This window comes from Triturus cristatus, chromosome 9 (assembly GCF_964204655.1).
Source record: "Triturus cristatus chromosome 9, aTriCri1.1, whole genome shotgun sequence".
NCBI lineage: Eukaryota > Metazoa > Chordata > Amphibia > Caudata > Salamandridae > Triturus > Triturus cristatus.
This window is the reverse complement of record NC_140592.1, coordinates 499,270,250-499,287,388: the sequence shown is the minus strand read 5'-3', so window position 1 is coordinate 499,287,388 and position 17,139 is coordinate 499,270,250. Positions and strand designations below refer to the sequence as shown.

General features: G+C 45.1%; 1 protein-coding gene across 10 annotated transcripts in view; it reads left to right on the top strand.

Annotated features, from left to right (window-relative positions):
* The window catches only part of RASGRP2 (RAS guanyl releasing protein 2), a 595,380-nt gene that overhangs the window by 515,208 nt on the left and 63,033 nt on the right, over nt 1-17,139 (top strand). For all 10 annotated transcript variants that reach the window (XM_085625475.1, XM_085625474.1, XM_085625477.1 and 7 more), the window contains 5 exons: nt 2,434-2,607; nt 10,347-10,463; nt 12,492-12,773; nt 15,246-15,323; nt 16,486-16,605. In XM_085625475.1, the coding sequence (XP_085481601.1) occupies nt 2,434-2,607; nt 10,347-10,463; nt 12,492-12,773; nt 15,246-15,323; nt 16,486-16,605 (771 nt within the window). The remainder of the gene's footprint in view (nt 1-2,433; nt 2,608-10,346; nt 10,464-12,491; nt 12,774-15,245; nt 15,324-16,485; nt 16,606-17,139) is intronic.

The window sequence follows — 17,139 nt, the reverse complement described above, 5'->3', positions numbered from 1 at the left end:
AGTGCAATATATTTACAAACATGCTTTTAATATCAGCACTGTATTCTTTGTTATTTAGATTAAGTTCCGGAAATATGCAAATGTCCTTGTGCATGCATTTTAAAGGGAGTGTGTACGTGTCTGTGTGTGTGCAGAGAATATTTAAACTTTTACAACGCAACGTTATACTACGCACCAGATAGGGCACAGTAGTCCCGTTATGTAAAGTTATTTATATAAATGCCAGTCTGCTGTGTCCTACAAATGTACCAGGGCAGGCCGTCCTCCCCGGACCCCACGGAGCGGGCTCGAAGAATGCACCGAGGCCTAACTTTCACCCAGATTCCTTTCGGCGGCGAGGTCCAGATATGCCGACATTAGGCCGGATCACTCTGTTCTTCTAAGGTTGGCACCGCCCACCCCATCTGCAGCCGAGACTGAATGCGAACCCGCAGCTGCCTCACCCGTGTGCACATGTATGCACATCACTTGCACATGCTGGTAGACTGCAGGGCAGAGGCGCTGCTCCCTCCCGGGCACCAAGCACTAGATGGACATATTGTAAGTACCCGGGAGGGTTGCCAACTGTGTGGGCAGGGAGTAGCACAGACGGAAGCACTCGGGCATCGCCTTGCCACAGTAGCACCCCCGAGATTGAACACAATAGCAAGGCTTTGTTGTCAGTGGGGAAAGTTCAAACAGGACAGGACACGTAGGACAGTGCACAGAGGTGGTGCATTCAGGGCAGTGCACACGGGATGTGCACACAGGACAGTACACATACAACAGTGCACAGAGGTGGTGCATTCAGGGCAGTGCACGCAGGACCGTGCACACAGGAAGGTACACAGGACATTACACACATACTGTTGCACACACGCCAGTGCACACAGGACAGTGTACACAGGGGGGTGCACACTGGGCGGCTGGTGTGCAGTGCTTGCGAGCTAGGTATATCACGTCTGACCTGTGACTGGGGAAGAGGAGGTGGGCAGTGAGCACGGCGCCAAGGGATCGCAGCGTTAACAGGGCGAGGGAGAGTGAGACGGTGGGCATTGGGGGTCTGTTATTGTAAAAAAAAATTTAAAGCATTCCACACGCAAGATATAGCAACAAAATACCGTGCAATGCATTCCACATGCAAACACATACAGTCGTTTTTTTCAAAAAGTGCAGCAAGTCAATATTAAGCCCACCATCTCATGCGGCCAGTAAAAGATCTAATCCCGTTGGGCGTGGCCTAAAGAGGACAGGATGGTAACCAGGAGGCACTAAAAACCCTCTGGTGCAATCAACAAAGGCTGTTCTGATTAATAAATGATGACAAACGACGCATACCAATCACATTTTCAGGCGGAGCTGAGACAGAACTTCTGGAATCGTGTTGATTCCAAGAAGCCCTTGCATGGCGGGGGCAGCGCATGCGCTGCTTATGCCAGGTGAGACCTAAAAACCAGGAGAGGAGTCTGTGGTTTGTCGGAGGGAATAACCTGCAAAGTAATATATTTTCTACCTCCACTCTCTGGCTCATCCCAAACCTTATTCTGCTACTCTCTTTAATGCACTACCCTATTTCTCACCCTATACCTCTCTCAATGCATCCTTTACTTCCACTAGCTGACTCATCCCAGACCCCATTCTACTACTATGATCCACAAAATAACCCTTTTAAGACACTTACGCATTCTACCCCTCCTTCCATCATCTCATACCTCTTTTACTATTCAGATCTCATATACAAGCCTTTCTAAACCTTTCCCACTGACTCTTCCCCCCTCCACCTCCTCTTTACTCATCCCAAACCTCCTCCTACTACTGTGAGCTCCAAAAAACACTTTCTACACCCTTCCCTCTTCTATCCCCCGACTATCCGTTTCAATTCAACTAACAGACTAACATGTCCACCGCTCAAATTAATTTCATATTTCCCTATACTAATTTCCCACTAATCCTGTTTTGGGTCCCGGTGTAGCGTGCAACCCACCGAAAAGCCATTTAATGCCTCATCAGGGGTAGCAAGGTCTATTTAAATACAAACCCTTCCCTCTTCTATCCCTCCACTATTCTTTTCCAATCCAAATTACAAATTCACATGTCAAATTAATTTAATATCTCCCTATCCTAATTCACCACTTGTTCTTTGAGGGTTTTGGAGTAGCATGCTACTTGCTGAAAAAGTGCTTTGACACCTCTTAGGGTAGTAATCGCTATATAAATTCTAAGTTACAATTACAAAAATGATGGTGAAACCGTATGCCTTTCAAAAGGACAATGCATGATTTCAGTAGGAGTTGGTTCATTATTTTGGGGGAAGTGACATAATGTTAAACACAAGAAATCATGCCATATCTAGCAGGAAGTGGTATCATGCCTAATCAGGATGCGATATCTAACTTGCAATCATTAAAGCTTTCCTTTTTGAACTTCTTCCACTTCTCTCCCCCCCACATCCAGTTTCAGGACTACCACAGTTTCGTCATGCATGGATGTACTGTGGACAACCCAATTCTAGAGCGCTTCATCACCCTCTTCAACAGCGTCTCTCAGTGGATCCAGCTCATGATTCTCAGCAAACCCACCCCTCAGCAGCGTGCTCAAGTCCTTACCCAGTTTGTGAAGGTAGCACAGGTGAGTGGGTGGCAAAGACCAGAATGTGTGAGCAATGAGATGTGTGAAGCCAGGCCAGCTATGCAATCCCAAGTAAGGGACTGCATAACCTTAGCTCTTGGCAATGTGTAGGCCCTGGAATTGGCATCTGTTATGGCCCGGCATTGAAGGCCAAGATTTACAGGGTGCCATGTGAAACTGTCTAGAGTGTTGTCTTACAACGACGACAAAATTGGCAGACGTTGCCATCTGAGCTCTGCAGGCTGCCCGTCACAGTTGTCTCCGAAATGGACAAAAAAGGGTGTTTGTCCAATTTCGGGGCGTATTATCAAGCGGCAGCGATAATTATCGCTGGCCGCTCTTAGCGCGAGGATTTTTATCGTCGGCTATCGCTGGAAATTATCACCACGCTAGCGCTGTATTAACAACGCATAGCGCAATGGGGATAATTATTCCAGCAATAGCGGTGTTTCCCATGGAACATCACTGGTTTTCCAGCGATGTTACATGGAAAACGGCGATATCCTTGATGATAGGGCCTGTGGTCTTAGCCACACAATCCACCCCCCATGTTAGGTATGCCTTAGTCAGGAATTTAATAGACGTTAAATTCCTGCGTTAAGACATACTTAACGCGATTTAAAATATCGCAACCCCTCGTTGATAATATCGCAAAGCTGCCTTCGCGATATTATCCCATGTTGTTTTCACTGCCACACCTCCTTTGCATCTCATTATCGATGCGAGGCGAGGCGTGTGGAAAACGGGCGCTAAGTCAAGGAACCATGCGCTAGCCTGTCCTTGATGATAATGCGATAAAATTATCGCCGCTTTTCGCCCGAAAACGGACGCTAAAGCGGCGATAATTTTATCGCGGCCCCTTGATAATATGCCCCTTCGTTATTTCACTTTGAACATTCTCTTTTCACTTTTCATCCTTTCTTAAGATATCAGATTTAGCATAAAACTGATCAACTCTGATTATTTTCTTTTATCAATGTCAAGGTGCCCCAGGAACCAAATAGGTGGACACTTGGTTCATCCTTAATTGCTGGGGCATAAACTCCTGCGGTAGCCTGCCTCCCTAATCTCTCTGATGGTGTATCCTGGATCTATATGGTGATATAATGCAATGGAGTCCAAATAGAGAACATTAGGTTGGCAGGCATGAAAGGGGCTGCATTTGGGGACCTCCAGCACCAGGCCTGTGCCATGGATTGGCGCTGGCCCTCGAACCAGCAGAAAGGTAACAGTTTAACTTAGACGGGTTCCTACCCCGGGGGTCATGGCAGCTGAGTCCTGAGTGGCCTCCCTAGTTAGGGGTTAGGGAACGAAAGCCCACCCTCAAACTACCACCCCAACCTCTGCGTCTCACACTCTGAATGCTGCTGTCAATCACTGTGGTTCCAAAGCAGTCCCTGCTAAGGAGGTTCTATAAATTAGAAGAGGATAACAAAGGAGACCTAGCATGAGAACAGCAACAGGAAAGGAAGAGTTGGCTCTTGTACCGCTCTCTGTATGCTGTGTGGATGGGTCACACACCCTGAGTGTGACTGTGTGGGACTGACCCAAGATGGCTTCTGAAAGCTTTGTGTTGGATCTATTTATTTATCCCCATGTGCCCAATAATGCACACTTCTAAAACAGACCTATACGTGCCAGAATCGGGTATCTGTTCTAATTAGTGCAAGTGGGCCGCTAATGTTCTATGAAATGGGGCATTGCATTCACACCACACATCACCCTACCACCCACTGCTTAGGTATGTAAGGCGTATCTCTGTGACAGTGCACAGTTTGTTGGCCCCAGCACACCTCTGCAGGCCACGTGAGTACCAAGGGATGTGGCTCTCCGTCTCTGTCTCGTTGTGCCTAGCTCCATTTGCTGCTCGTGATTCCAACGGATCCATCTCTCCACATCCAGGCCCTTCAATACTCCTAACCTGTGGAAGGATGCTTACAAAGCAGTTGTCTGGACCTGCTGGGGTTCTCCTGGATACACTCTGCTCCCTAAACAGTTCCTGTTTTTCACTCAGAAGGAGCAGATGAAATTTGGGTGCACCTGTTTGCTTTTTTGAGTATACCAGCTCCTGAAATGTATTCCGCCCTCTTGTTTTCTGTCAAGTCTTGTTTTGCGTTAAACACCTGCTCAGACCTATTTATGTGGTGGATGATGTTTGTGACAGGTTTAAAAAAATAAAGTCAATTAAAGTTTCTTACGCACAGCAAATCTGCGTAGGCTTTTCTACGGTGTTTGGTACTAACAGGGGTGAAATCGATGGAGGCCTATGAGCCAAACAACACTTGTTATCTGCATCTGCATCATGGTGATTGCAAGGATGAGATTTAATTTTTTGAGTATGAAAATCCAACGCAACTTGTGGAATTTCTACAGTCACTCATTGAATACTGTCAAAATAGTTAGAATTAAGGGTCTCTAACCAGTAGCTCGTGAGCTACTGTAGCTCTCCAGCTACCTCTGAGTAGCTCACTTATGTGCAGCACAGCTTACTAAATTAAAAAGCTTTTGCTTGGTTGAATTATTATACATATACAAAAATTTAAATTATACAACACAAATAAATTAGTAGCTCTTAAAGCGTTCCATTGAACATAAGTAGCTCTCAGTACAGAAAAGGCTTGAGACCTTAAGTGATCATGTTCTGCGGTGCACTTGCCCTCTTTCAGAGAGAGAAACATGTGTTGCCTGCCCTCGGAGTGATGTCAGGCAGAATTATTATTTAAAATATGATTTAAAATGTGATCGCATATAGACCGAGGGACCTAAAATAGCATGCTTGATTACTTCTTTGAAATTCCATACATGCCCTTGTTCGAGTGCTCGCCCATATTGCTTTATAAGGTTTTATTTGGCCTCTTAGGAAATGGTGCTGGCGGATCCAGCTTTTCCTGCATAGAATCTCTGACAAACACAGGAAATCCAAGCCATTAAAGAGTGTCTCTGCGAGGAAATGTAGTCGCTGGAGCGCCAGCACTGCTCTCTGAATCTGGTCGTACATGCCTCTCGCAGCCGGAAATGGCGATCCGCTTCCAAAAGCACTCCTTTGTATGATTCTTTGAGAAGGGTTCTGCTGAAGCAGCATTCAGCGCATCCCAAGCCAAGGTAATTACTTCTGCCCGTGACTGCAGTCTTAGAGGAGAGCCGGCTGCACAAAAGATTCGCCGTCCTGAAGAGTCTGGTTGAACTGTTGTTCCGTTTCCCATCCACTGACCCTTGACTTGCGGTGATTAAATGCGTTCAGTATGAAAGGCTTCACTGCTGTACAAACACTTTCTTGGTAGAGCCTGGGCAGCGCATGCGCTGCTCTGCGAGGCATGCTGTTTTGGAGTATGGACTTGAAGCCTATATTTGTCATTGGCTTGTGTCATTTTCCTTCATAAATGCTGGCTTCTGATTCCTTATTAGGCTTGTTAGTCCCTCCTTAGTACCGCCTTGTCTTCATTCGTAACCTCCCGTAAGGACTGGCCCTTTTACTTCGGGTGTTCCACGGTACGTTTGTAAGCACTATTTTTTTTAATGAGTTTCTCCTACTGCAGGCACGACATGCTTTCCTGCAACATTCAGCGCGCCATGCGCGCTTACATGGGTCACTTTTACAAAAAAAAAAAGCATTTGGTAAAAGTGCCCCATACTGCGCTTTCACTTTAATAGCGGCAGCGGACCTTTCTTTAGATACGGCTAGTCTAAAGAAAGGGGCCTGGCCTCTATTAACATGAAAGCGCAGCATGGGGCACTTGTAAACAACAAGCATTTGCAATGCAATAGGTCTCACATTTTAGAAACTTTGACCTATTGCTATTGAAAATGACAATGCCTTTCATTACTGCAGGTTCTTTAAACACATAAATAAAAGGCATTGTCATTTACAATGCCAATAGCTCAAAATCTCGCAATTGCGAGACCCATTGCATTGCAAATGCTTGTTGCTTTATGTTTTGGAAACACAATTTTGTGTGCTTTTATGAACTAATGTATCGTAGCATTTACAGGCAAAAGGGTATCTGTTGTGAACTTTCTTGTTATCAGTCTAGTAGTTGTATTAGAATATTTCTCAAACCTTCCAAATGGGAATGTTCAGCTTGGAAAGGGGCAGTGGTAAAAGTGTGTGCGGTGGCAGTTGTGGGTGAGCACTGAGAGTAGAGGAGCTGTTTCTGGGTGTTGGTGTGTTGGGAGAAATAAACACTTCAAATCTGCCTGAGGAGCTTGTGTATTCTTAACACTATCAACAATATAAAGTACTTAGATGTCGTATTTACACTACATTTTGCACAAATTATGTTTTATAACTATAAAGAGGTGGTGTGTACGTTTTCTGTGGTGTAGCCAGCATAGGTCTGTCAGTTTCCTTCTGCTGAGTACTCTCCGTCAATCAGGGGAGTCATGTAGAGATATGGAACCCGCTTCCTGCTTGTTCAGTTTATCTGTCATTTCTCACCACTCACTGATCACGTCAGGAAATCTCGTCTTTTCTCATCATAGTCATTCGAATCTCCTCGGTCACAAGTCACTTTTTTTATCATTTCTCTACATATTCAGGGAGCGGCCCAATTGATGCAAACAGTGACTCATTATTGTTCTTTTGGCTATCAATAGTGCCATGCATAAAGATCTATAGTAATTTTCCCCCTATTTTTGTCAAGGGTGCAGTCCCAGTATGCAATGCTTTAGGGAGTGTGTTATTGTGTTCTCCTATGCCCTCCTAAAGGAAGATCACACTTGTTTACAAACTTCTCCTGTCAAAGGTCGTGTCCACATCATATGGGGGAATGTTGACACCATCATGGACGCGACTCAGGCATTCCTGTGATCTAGTGGGGTATATTTTATTTAGTATTTGTGGGCTAAGGCACGGTGTGGAATTTTGCACTGAGAATGGCAAACCCTTCTGTTACTGGTCTCTGTTTTGAGATGTCGGCATTCTATTCTGCTCTGTGAGCAATGCCCCATTGTCTTCTTTTTCGCATTTCTCTCGGGTTGATAGGGGTTTTGGTGTTCATCCCTGGATAAGCACACATACTGTAGATATTGGACACGGGTCCCCTTACCCATGTAAGATTAGTGATGCCTGTCATTGTGACATGTGTGGGCAGACATCCTGTGAATATTCCCCTGGTGAGACCCGCAAATGTCAGAAATTATCCAAGCTCAATTGCTAATCTGGTTCTAGTTTTTTTCAAATGTCATAAAAGTGTTTCTCTCGTGTAGATCTTCCAACACACAGCATACTCCCTCTGTCCACCCAGTGGCCTCTGCGTCACGTGGTTTCCTCTGCTATTTGGCCATTTCTCAGTAGGTCTACTGGGAGTCTCCTACATCCCTCCCTCTTTCTCGCTCTATAACCACTCCACCATCTGTATCTGTGCCAAGGACAAAGGCGCTGGAAGCAGGAGAGAGTGAACAACCACATTGATCAGAATTCAGTCAACTCTGAAGCAAAGATTGCAAGTTATGCTGCAAACAAAGGCAAATGAGGAGCCATATTTTGTGGCCTTATTCTGTAGCTTGACACCCATTGATATCAAAGTGATCCTAGCCATATAGTAAATATACTTGTTTCACATTCAGGATATTCTCATTCAGGAGACCTTATAGATGGTATGCACTTGCAATGAATTAGTGAGCAGAGGAACACCGTTTATTAACCTTGAATGTGCTAATTGTCGTAGGAACAGTATTTGTATCGCATATAAAGCGTTGCTCTTATTTAAAAAAGTTTTATATAGCGCTGGCTAGACCCGGAGGTATCAGAGCGCTTTACATAAGGTTCCACAGAAATTAAAAAATTACTTCAGTTACATGTTACATCAGTTACTAGAAAAACATTTCAAGAGTGTAGTAGACTAAATAAATGGACTTTAGAAGGGAAAGGGGGTGGGGTAAAGGGGTAGGAGTTAGATAGAATGGAGAGACGAAGGAGGGTCTGCCCAAAGTCTGGCTGGGTAGGTGACGACCGAGGGGGAAGTGCACAGTCCATCTCCTCTTTAGCTATCAGGTAGCTCCACCAGGCATCAGTCAAACAGCTAGGTCTCAGCGGGAAAACAATTAAAGAGCAAAAGCAGTGCCGGGGAAGAAACGAGACAAATGTCAGAAGTCCGGCTGGGTAGGTGACGGCCATGGCGGTGTGCCGGAGCCAATCTCCCCTATAGCTGTCGGTGCAGCTCCACTGGGAATCAGCCATGTATGCATTTCGGGTTCCACCAGAATAGAGAGAGGAACAGGAGGTGATCCAAAGTCAAGACTCGAGAGGGGTAGGGAGTAGGGAGAAAGGGGAGGAGGGAAGTACGGTCAGGAGAGAAATCGGTCCTGGTGTTACCGGGGAGAGCCTTCAGCTACGTTCTCCAGCTGGCCACTGGGACAAAGATGGTGAGAGGAGAGGTTAGGAAGGGACAGACTCCAAGTTCAGAGCTCCTCGTGGTGAAAAGTCTCCCCTGGTGGCCATCTTAAGGTCAGGCAAGGAGTGAAAACCCCTGTGGGTTCCCACATGCGGGTCCTTTTCAAGGATTGCTAAGACACTTCCTGGGGCCCTGCTATTACTGCTTCCTCCCCTCAGGGTGCCTCTGGGGTGCCCCTGTGCCATACCAGTGTCTGGTAGAGTGCCCAGGGTGAAAGGAACGGCTACTGGCACCACTCAACCTCTAGTCCTGGCTCTTTTCCAGAGGTTTGTACCAGACTTTGGTGCTGGCCACACTGCTGGCCCTCACCAGCTCTTACATGAAAAAGCTTGCCTGGATATATACTTTTCTTATAAGAACATACAAATGTATTTTACTCTGCATGCCCCAGCTATGTTTTAACTCATGTTTTGCTTTAATCTGTGTTTACAATATAGGTCCTTTAGAAGTACCTTTATCCATTAAGAAACCGTCCCAAAGAATAATGCTGTGCGTTGTATGTTTTATATGCAAACATTCAGTAGGAGGCACTTTAATAGTCAAACATTAAAAGCAGACGCTTAATATTTGGATTACTACTAAACTCGGATGCTCACATGTATCAAAAGTTGCTTCGAGAACAGTGTTTGTAATGTAAACATGATTTTGCAAAAATAACCCAAAAAAACAACGTCATGATAAAGAGACATTGGGGCAGATTTTCAAGCCGTAAATCTGCCCCATTATTGTTTCCACACTGAACTATGTTTAAGTATGTGAGTGTTTTTTTTTTCCTGCTGCAGACAACATCTCTTCGGTCTGTTCATCATTTTGGGTTAATAACACCATCTGGACAAAATGCTCCCATTTTAGTTCCTGAATTTAGCAATTAGAAGCCGATAAGTAACCAGTTTACTTTTTTGATGCACTAGCAGTGGATTTTACCCTGCATGCCAGGGCCTTTAGTAGCTAAAATATTTCACAGAAAATGTAGCACCTTAATGGCATAATTTCAGTGGCCACAGTAAATAATGATTTCCTATTTGAAGAATACTCTGTTTTTCCTCTTTTTGTTATTTCCTCATCACTCCAAGACGACTGTTCTCTTGGTCTTCCTCCACCGCTCTTTTCGTGATCCTCAGTTTCTCCATGATAAATATTCCAAGTACTTTTCTCCTTCTCTTAAATTAGATCACTGCCTTCTTATGTAAAGCATTTTTCTCTCTCATTTACTATTGATTCTATCACCATTTCGTTGGTTATTCCCTGTGTGAGATTCCCCCTCTCTTTTCTGTCTTTCACAGTTCATGGAACTCTTTCTGTTTCCTCTTATATTCTCTTGCTCTCTTGTTTCTTTCTCATTAACAGAGACTGCTTCAGCTGCAGAATTTCAACACTCTCATGGCCGTGGTTGGCGGTCTGAGCCACAGTTCCATATCCCGGCTGAAAGAAACACAAGTGCATGTCAGCTCCGAGACCACCAAGGTAAGTGGGGCGCAACCTCTCCTCTTCCTCAGTCCCATCTCGCTTCCTGGCAACGACTGGAGACTGCAAAAGTCAGTCTTGGGGTAACCCTCTCCATGTGCGAACCGTCCTCGATTGTGCCCCACGATCCGTCACCCTATAGCAAAAATGACAAGCATTGGCATAGCCAATAGGTCTCGCCTTTGGGACCTTATAAGTGTTTAGCCATGCAACAGTTGCATAACTAAATACTTATAAGGTCCCAAAAGCGAGACCTATTGGCTATGCCAATGCTTGTCTTCATTGTGACTTTGTAGAATAGGATGAGCACAGAGCCCTCTGATCAAACATCAAAGCGATTGTGCGGCCGCTAAAGTGAAAGTACTCGCGGTAAAAGTGGCGCACGCGCCCCCGCACACATGCACTGTAGCTCTAGGCTGGCCTGGTAGCACTTTTTGGAGCCCTCTCAATAAGTCTCGCCAGACCAGCGCATGCGCTGGGTCAGGCGAGACCTAAAAAGCCCAAAAGCCATCTCTGGGGGTAATCCTCGGTCTTCCCCTTTTATGTTTCACTTCAGACTAGCATTTCTAGAACATGAAGCCTAGACTCGGTTGACCTTGTCCTACCCCTATGGCTCTAACATTCAGTAGCTGCAGAGCTAAGATTCATGAAGCTTTTTCCCGACTCCTCATTTCTGCCAAGGCTTGTTTGGAGACCATATCTAGCACTCCATCAATCTCTTGCTGTTAGTCCACTCAATCCTCCAGCCCAATCACTCCTCTTTTTCTCCCAACACCCCTCGGTTTAGTTCTAGAACATTTTTTAAATGACCTCGGTGAACCAGTCATTTCAGCAGCACTAAGCAAAAGAAAGAAGTGTTCCATGAGCAAGTATTGGTGGCCTCAATGTGGACCAGGCCTCTCTTACTCCTTGGGGAAGTTGGTTGTTGATCAAGGCCGGCTGTTTTTCTCCTACGCCTTTAGGAATCCCATTTTCACCCCTAGCAGTAGAACAATATTTATTGGTTATTAAAAGCAGTGTCCTGGACTAAGTTCATATTTTCTCAAGGCCCATGGGAATAGCAGTGGCAGCGGAAGAAATGACAGCTCTGAACGGGAGAAAAGAAGAGAGAAGTAAAGTACCTCCCTCTCCCCATTTCCAAGATGTAGACTGCTGACGGAAGTCATTCATACCCACCCTTTCTCACTTTTTGTCTAGAGCAACACATTATGGCATGGTCTCTAGAGTAAAACATGCTTCCTCACCCTTACCACAGCTCTCAGATATAAGGTTGTAGGTCTGTCAGAGATGGAATCAAAGCATGGCTATAGGTGCTCTTCTAAATGTTGATACAGGCTCATTTCGCCCAGTGCTTAATTTGAGCTGGTGGTTTCCGGTGCCCACCTCCAACACTTAATTGTCAACACCGGCACTTAATTTTTAAGAACAGCACTTTCGACAGTCTGCCACATGGTGGCGCTGTTTGTCCTATTTAGAAATGTGCGGACGTCAGTTGTTCATTGATTCCAAATAAATGAAAATTTACCAATATCTGCCTCCCAAACGATTCTTATGGCTTTGAGGGACTGGAATTGTCTGAATTGTCGCACTTGTATGAGTGTGATGGTTAGTATTTGTGTTGGCACTCTCATTGGCACGGCAATGGGGGGTTGCAAGCTGCAGTGGCCTCCTAACAAAGGTCCTAGCACTTACTGTTTTACAAATTATGCACTGGTTTCACCATTGTCCAGCGGGCGGGCTACAGGGCTAGGCAATATATCTTCCTGGCTGGAGAATGCTTGTCTCCCACATTGTTGGCTGATGAGCCAAGATAGTGGGATATTCTGTTGATGTCCTAGAACTCTTAAATAGATTTTTGTATGAGGCTGCCGCTGGACCTGTGGTACTAGTTACAATAGTACTTAAACTTGTGTGGACTTCATCTTCCCGCTTTAACTTCACTGACCTACATAGGCCTGGAATACCTAAATGACTATGCCTGGCTGAAAGTCTGATCATTGCTAACTCATGCCCCTTTCACCCTCGCAGGTCTTTGAGAACCTAATTGAGCTTGTGACGTCCTGTGGGAATTACAGCCAGTACCGCAGATGTTTCGCTGATTGCCCCGGCTTTAAGTTCCCTATCCTGGGAGTCCACCTGAAGGACCTCATTGCAGTGCACGTGGCTCTTCCTGACTGGCTCGATAAAGCCAAGACCCTTGTGAACGTGGTGAAGATGCAACAGCTCTATGCCATCCTGAATGAGTTGGTGTTGGTGCAGGCAATGAAACCTCCCTTTGATGCCAACAGCGATCTACTGAACCTGCTGACGGTAGGCAGAATGATGTGGGGACAAAAAGGGAAGGAGCAGCAACGCAGGATAAAAATGGTGTTAATTGTAGGAAAGTGGGGGAGACTTGCTGATTGCATATCAACACTGACTCCAAGAAGCAATTGAGGGTGCTGGAAAGAGTCAAAGGCTACAACTTGATTGGCAAATGGTGAAGGGGTTGGGCATTGGTAGGAACTAAAAGATACAGAGAAGAGGGATTGTGGTTTCAAGGAAGGGAGAACTAGTGCTGGCCATGGCAAGTCATTGATGGTATGGAAAAAGAGTTAGGGTAAAGGAAGCAGAGCTTACAATGAGTGGAATAACCATGTGCATTAATACTGATTGTGTGGGAGGCCTGCTCAAGTGGAAAGAGTGGTAGAGCCCGAATTTCTAACATACGCAGTTGCCTCTCTTCTACTAGAGACAATAATAGCATCAGGGGCAGGGTTACGGCCAACGATACAGCTTAGTGTGTCACACACAACCCTACATTCTGTTGGGCTGCTGCCCTGCTTGCTCACTGAGGAAACTCTCTAGGGTTAAAGGACCGACACCATCTTCACTCACTGCCTTTGAGGGGCTGGTCAGATAATGGATGCCGCTGTTCTGGTGGCCCGATGAGAGGGGTTTTCTACATTGTAGAACATGGGCTGTTCGCAGGGCAGAGGCTCTCCGACTAGTGCCATATTCTAGAATGTATAAGAAAAGGGAAATGCGTACTGGATGCCTCTTCTCCATGGAGTAGTAATGGTCTGTTCTTGAGGGTTTCTTGGAGGCTACAGTGAAGTTGAACTTAATAAATGAATGCAGAGGTGCTGAAATGCACCAAGAGTGTTTGTGGGTGTAGAGGGAGTTTCTTCTTGAAGTGCATGAAATGATAAGCAAACACGAATTTGCCAGGGTGAATGTGGACCCTGTCTTTGGGAGAGTGTACTAAGGGGCACAGCGAAAGAAGGTAGATGTTGAATTAGAGGGGATGGGATGAACTGGTCTCTTGTCTTGGACTGTGGCTGCCCTCCAGGTAGCAGCAAGGAGGCAGTAAGAGGCTCTGTATTAGTAGCACTGTAGGAGGAGAGCGTTATGTTGAAAGGGCTGTCCTCTGAGGTATTGTACAGAAACAGAGATTTCAAATTTAAGGGGGGTTACTGGAGTTGCATGAAAACTCCACGGAGGGTTGCCTTGGATGCAGACCAAATAGCACCTTTACATACTTGTCTGTTTGGAAGTTAAACCTGGGCATACGAGAAGGTGCATGGTCACGAGAAGCTAAAACAGTGTCTGAAACTGTTAGTCCCAGGTGTACAGTGCAGTGTGGGTATCTCTTGGGTGTGGGTGTACACAGACACCATGATTCTCTGTCCGTGACGGCCAGTTGGAAATGAGAATACTTAATGAAAAACTGATATTCTAGAAGATGATACCGTGATTTTGTCCCAAGTGACAAGATGATATTTAGCAACATCAGTCGTGTACTTTCAGGATATTTTAAGTTGACAAATTTAGTTATTTGCTTAAAAGGAAAAAAAATGTGGGGACAGATTGAGTGTATTGACAGAAAATGACAAGCTGATAATTTGATACAAAAATAATGTAGTTCCAAAATAGCTCTGCTGATATTAAAATCGAATCTAAGGGCTTATCTGCTATTGGTCTTTTTAAGGTGCTAAACAGAGTTCTGACTGAGCCTGTAAAATCCGTAAATTCGAAAGATGACTTAAACCTCCAGTGCCTTAGACTGTGAGTTCTGTTTAATTTTCAGTCTTTTCCACTCACATCTTTTAGGTAGATTCTGGGTTATGATATAGGCATCCTCACTTTCATTGAAAGGGTAAGAGAAGTAAAAAAATGAAACTGGAGATAGATGTAATGAATCTTTTATACATGAATATAACATTATTATAGACTATACAAAATTACATGCTCGTATTATGCAGACAGCTTGTAAAACCTATGCTTGTTAGACAATTTATTTCGACATAGTACTGTATAATACATACTGTGCTCCTATTTTTAAAACATATTTTCTTAAAAGGATTCCTCTTGCCTCAAACTATCCTGGTGTAAATCTGGGTTGCTTGAAGGGCCTGAAGTATTAAAATATACTATGACTTCCCCTGTAAGACTGCCTATAATTTCTATGACTTTTTGGCAATTTCTTTAGAGTATTAATCTGCTAAATAAACATTTGGCTCCCTTTTTTCAAAATATTTGGATTTCACCCAGGGACGTAGAGGAGTGGGGTTCGCTGAGGGGTTGGGGCATTGGACTAGCACGGGGGCGGGAGGCTACTTATTTCCATTAGGGTCCATGTTACTATTGCCATGCCACTGTGGGTGGTGCTTGTTACCGAGAGTGTTCTGCAATAAGAGACCGCTGACCGACTGGAATGTGGAGCCTTACATAATAGAATCTCCAGGCCTGATAGGGATGGACAACAGTGTCAGCGTGATTGTTGTGTCTACATCTTTACAGGTATCTTTGGATCAGTACCGGACTGAGGAAGAGATCTACCAGCTCTCCTTGCAGCGCGAGCCACGCAAGACGTCCACGGTGAGGGGGCCCTTGCCTACTCTTGGGACCAGACTCTGTGCCGTAGATGTGATGAGAAGCTGAAAGGGTTATTTAGAGGAAAGGCGCTTAATGCAGAAGAGCATAGGGAGGTTGGTGGATTCGGGTACGGGATAGGCATGCAATGTTAAATTGATTGTCTATATTCTCTTCTTTGCCATCCTTCACTAACCCCCACAATACTGGATGTTAAGAGAGGACATGAAAGATGGAAAGACCTGTAAAGAGTGACCAGGAGACAGTAAGGGAAGGTACAATAGAGTAGTTTCCCCCAAAACGCTTGACTCTCTGGACGGAGCAGATGTATCTTTTGAGCAGCCATTCTTGTATGTCAAGTCAGCACAACAGGAAGCAGGGAGGCAGAAGAAGAGTATAGGTAGATGAATGCAATGGTAAGAGGAAAGGAAGCAGAAGACCAGGACAGGGATGAGGTATGACACCGAGAGAAATCAGGGCCTGGCCTTTCGAAATCGTGTTGTGTTTTTAGAGCGGTACTACACCAGACGAGAGATCTCTTTGGAGTCAACAAACTACCACCCCTCCCCTTCACAGCGTACAGTCAGATCTCTCATGGAACATGCTTCTAATAGACACATTTATTTGTGGCTTTAATTGAAAAGGTTGTTGGAGGGAGAGATTTTGGCTTTGGGACTCATTTCCCTAAGTGATTGCCTTTGGGAGGGCAGTGGCATCAAAGTTTAATTAGGAGCTCCACTCAAGCTGTCAGAGGAGTGATTCTAGCACGTGCAAAGCTTTGTGTGGCCTGCAGGGGATGTCAGTGCTCTAGACTGCACCCTAGACTTCCCAGCTGGCTGCTCTGGTAAGACCGTTGATGCTTTTACCCCACAAAGACTGGGGCTTCTTTTGGCGAAATATTCTGTCTGTTGCAGGCTGCAGGCCACAATTTCTCCACGATTTCTGGTGTTGCTGTAAGACTGATTTTCAGACTTGTGCTGTCTGATTAACAAGATCTTGACATAATGGTGGGAGAGCTTAGCTTTTCAGCCCAAAGCAGTGCAATCAAAAATACTTTATTGGCATGCCAAACCTGAGAACATGGGTTACCTAGGAGAAATGGTTTAGTGGTATGGGTTGTTTGTGAGATTCTTTTCATCCCTGTCGTCTGTCTCTTGGTCTCCTGCAGCCCTCCAGTCCCACTTCAGTGATGCCTGCCCGGCCAGCTGGCCTTGACGAGTGGACCTCAGCAGTGAAGCCCAAGCCTGACCAGGCCCTTGTCATCAAACACATAGAAAAGATGGTTGAGGTAAGGTGCAAGCTTTGTCACTGAGGTGTCATCCATGGTAAAGAGTCTAATGGTGAAGCTTGGAGCTGTCATAATAAGTCCTTGAGTCTTGGCTCTACATTGTGTAACCTTGGATAGGTCAAGGCATTTGTCTGCGTCTCTCGTAGGTGTGCTGCCCACATTCACATTTTACTTTTACAAATGAATTGCTGCTTATTAATTTGATGTTTTGTCAAATGCAGCATGGCACACTCTGCTGCCTGGGAGCTCTTTGAAAAGGGAATGGCAAGATACAAGGGAGGCATCCAAGTCCACTACACTACTTAAGGACTGAAAGTGGTTCATTGTGTACTTTGTGAATACTTGAGATGTCTTTCAGCACAAATTGAGGGCATTTATTGAAAATAGCAAGTAGAACGTTTCATTGAATAGTTTTAAATATAGGAGGCCTCAGCATCTGGTTATTAGGTGGAGAACTTGCAGGTAGTGAGGTTGTTATTGGGCTTCTGTCTGGCCGATGTGTAAATGGGGCTGTCGACAGTGGAGTTTCTTTGA